This window comes from Frankliniella occidentalis, unplaced genomic scaffold, assembly GCF_000697945.3.
Source record: "Frankliniella occidentalis isolate FOCC.00 unplaced genomic scaffold, Focc_3.1 Scaffold104, whole genome shotgun sequence".
Taxonomy (NCBI): Eukaryota; Metazoa; Arthropoda; class Insecta; order Thysanoptera; family Thripidae; genus Frankliniella; species Frankliniella occidentalis.
Genome location: NW_026267233.1, coordinates 234,997 through 237,375, shown reverse-complemented (window position 1 = coordinate 237,375; position 2,379 = coordinate 234,997). Strand labels below are relative to the sequence as shown.

At 44.0% G+C, this 2,379-nt stretch overlaps 1 protein-coding gene across 1 annotated transcript in view; it reads left to right on the top strand.

Moving 5' to 3' along the window:
• Nucleotides 1-1,431: 1,431 nt before the first annotated feature.
• LOC127749883 (uncharacterized) overlaps nt 1,432-2,379 on the top strand; it is a 10,849-nt gene continuing 9,901 nt past the window's right edge. The window contains exon 1 of the mRNA XM_052269842.1: nt 1,432-1,730. Coding sequence (XP_052125802.1) covers nt 1,470-1,730 — 261 coding nt within the window. The 5' untranslated portion in view covers nt 1,432-1,469. The remainder of the gene's footprint in view (nt 1,731-2,379) is intronic.

Sequence of the window (2,379 nt, the reverse complement as noted above, 5' to 3'; positions counted from 1 at the left end):
TTAGGGCAAAAAAATCTCAATCAAGAATCGATCTTGAAAGCAGATGATACAAATTTATGAACAGGGCTATGTTCCTATTTTCTCTCATCAGGTGCTATTTGTTTGGTTCGGTTGCTCGCAATCTTGCAATTCGGCGGCCTAGTGGCGTAGAGGAGGACATTTGGGGAGGGCGGGGAGGCAGGGCGGCCCGCGGCCCAGTTGTACTGTTGGGTAGGGTAGGGGTTATTGGGGGCCCATCCCGCGCAGTATTGTTAGCGCGAAACTCACTCGGACACCATTCCGCAGCGCTCAAAAAGATGATTTCTGGTTTTGCTCTTAGTTCTCTTTCCTGCTCATCGAGAGTTAAAGCTAGCTGACACCTTAAAGTTACTTATGTATTCTTTACATTTAGTGAAAGTATTTAAGGTATCATCTGCTAAAAAAAATCACTTTGATTTAAATAAATTATGATTGGAATGTCGCCTTCAGCTTTTACAGTGTGGCACCTGGCGGCAACCCCGTTTGGGAACCGCTGACCTAACCCAACACTCTCAGACCTGTTCTGATTTTTTGTTAGTTAAAACGTAGAATTCTCGACAGCAGGAATTACTGACCAATTTGTCAATTATTCCGTATAGTTTCGCTGCATACTTATAAATTGTAATTTCAGAAGGAAATTAGGGGCCGTACCCAAACCACGTGACGCATTTTAGGGGAGGGGGGAGGGGCATGTTTTGGCCAAGTCACGTGAGTATTAATAACCTGCTCAAATAAGCATATTTTTGAAAAAGAAAAGAACAACAACTCAAATCCGTTTTTTGCGTGATAAATCACTGAAATCTGCCGGTGTTTAATCGCAAAGTCACTACTAAATAAAGTTTTGAATATCAGCAAACATGCACTTTTTGTTAAAATGCTATAGTTGTAAATACGTTACACATGTGCTGAAAACCTGAAAATGGGAGGGGGGAGAGGGGGGTGGGGGCGAAACCACCACAGACCACCACATGGGGGAGGGGTGGTCAAAACCCACCAAAACCCGTCACGTGGTTTGGGTACGCCCCCTATCTGCTCCTTGAAAAGCAAGTTGCAATATTGCGAGTGTGTTGTTTTTGTACGAAATGTGTTGCTAACAATTGAACAGACTTTTCTTGTACATTTACAGGAAAATGATACCCAGTAGTTTATGTTGTGGGCCGATATACGCCGAAAAGCACGAGTTTCGAGAGGAATCAAATGAAAACAACATTTGTTGTTTATTAACAACTGTCTCGTTTTAAAAGCGCTTTATTTTTTACAATTATTTTTAACAGTGCAGAGGTGTGAGGTGTTTTGCCCCGCAACCATGGGTGCCAGACCCTCTGTCTCTGCAGTCACCTAAATGGATTCCAGTCGAATCACCTGCCTTTGTCAGATGTTGTGAGAAGCTAAATAAAGAGTGCAGTGTATTCATGAAAACTGTTGTTTGGTAGGAGCTGTTGGCAGGTGGCATGACCGCGACGCGTGTGCGCGAATTTCGCATGGCTTGGGTGCGTCTCAGGCAGTTGTCTGAGGGTTGCGTCGCGATGCCTACCACTGTGTTGGCCCTTCTTATGTACCTCATCATGCAGACAACTCTTTGCACGTACCAGGGCCTTGTGAGCTCTCTGGCTGGCTTCCATACGTTTGCTTCCATCTGCGCCATCATCTCAGTTCAGATTTTCGCCGGAGTGGTGATTATGTGTGATGCAGGTCATCGAGCTGCACAAGCGGTAAGCACCGTCGGAGTGTCTATTTCTTACTTACCGTCGACGACTCGAATTTTGCAGGAAAACAGGGGTGCACCACACTGTTACAAAATTTGTTGTGTAACATTAATAATGAAAGTCCAGTAAAGTTTGTTAGCAACACATATGTTTTTTTAACAACACAAGTAGTCAAAAAAGTGACCGTCTGGAACAGGCCCCTACACCCTACACCTACAGGCCCCTTTACCCCATGCGACTTCTCGCCTGAAACTGATTGATGCAAATTACTGTTATGTTGCTCTTAATGTACGGATAATCCTATCTCTAAATACCATGGGTCCATTGTCCGTACTCTCGTACACTGTAGTATACTTTACAGGCTGAACGTCGCGGGTCGATTCTTGTATGCTATACCAAATCGTATTGTATTGTTGATGTAAAATTATACTTGAAGATCGAAATTAAGGCAATATTAATAATTTAACATCGCTGAATTTGAGTACGGAGGAGTACGTTGCAGCAGCCCGTAGTGGCTGACTGAGCTTTAGTCGTCAGTGTGCTAAAATTATCAGGTGTAACGTTTAAAAGAACACAGTAATGTAGTGATAGAAGGCCAGAGAAGCGGGAGTGAAGAACAGTATGATGAGGGGGTGGGGGGTAAGAGGGGAAAGTG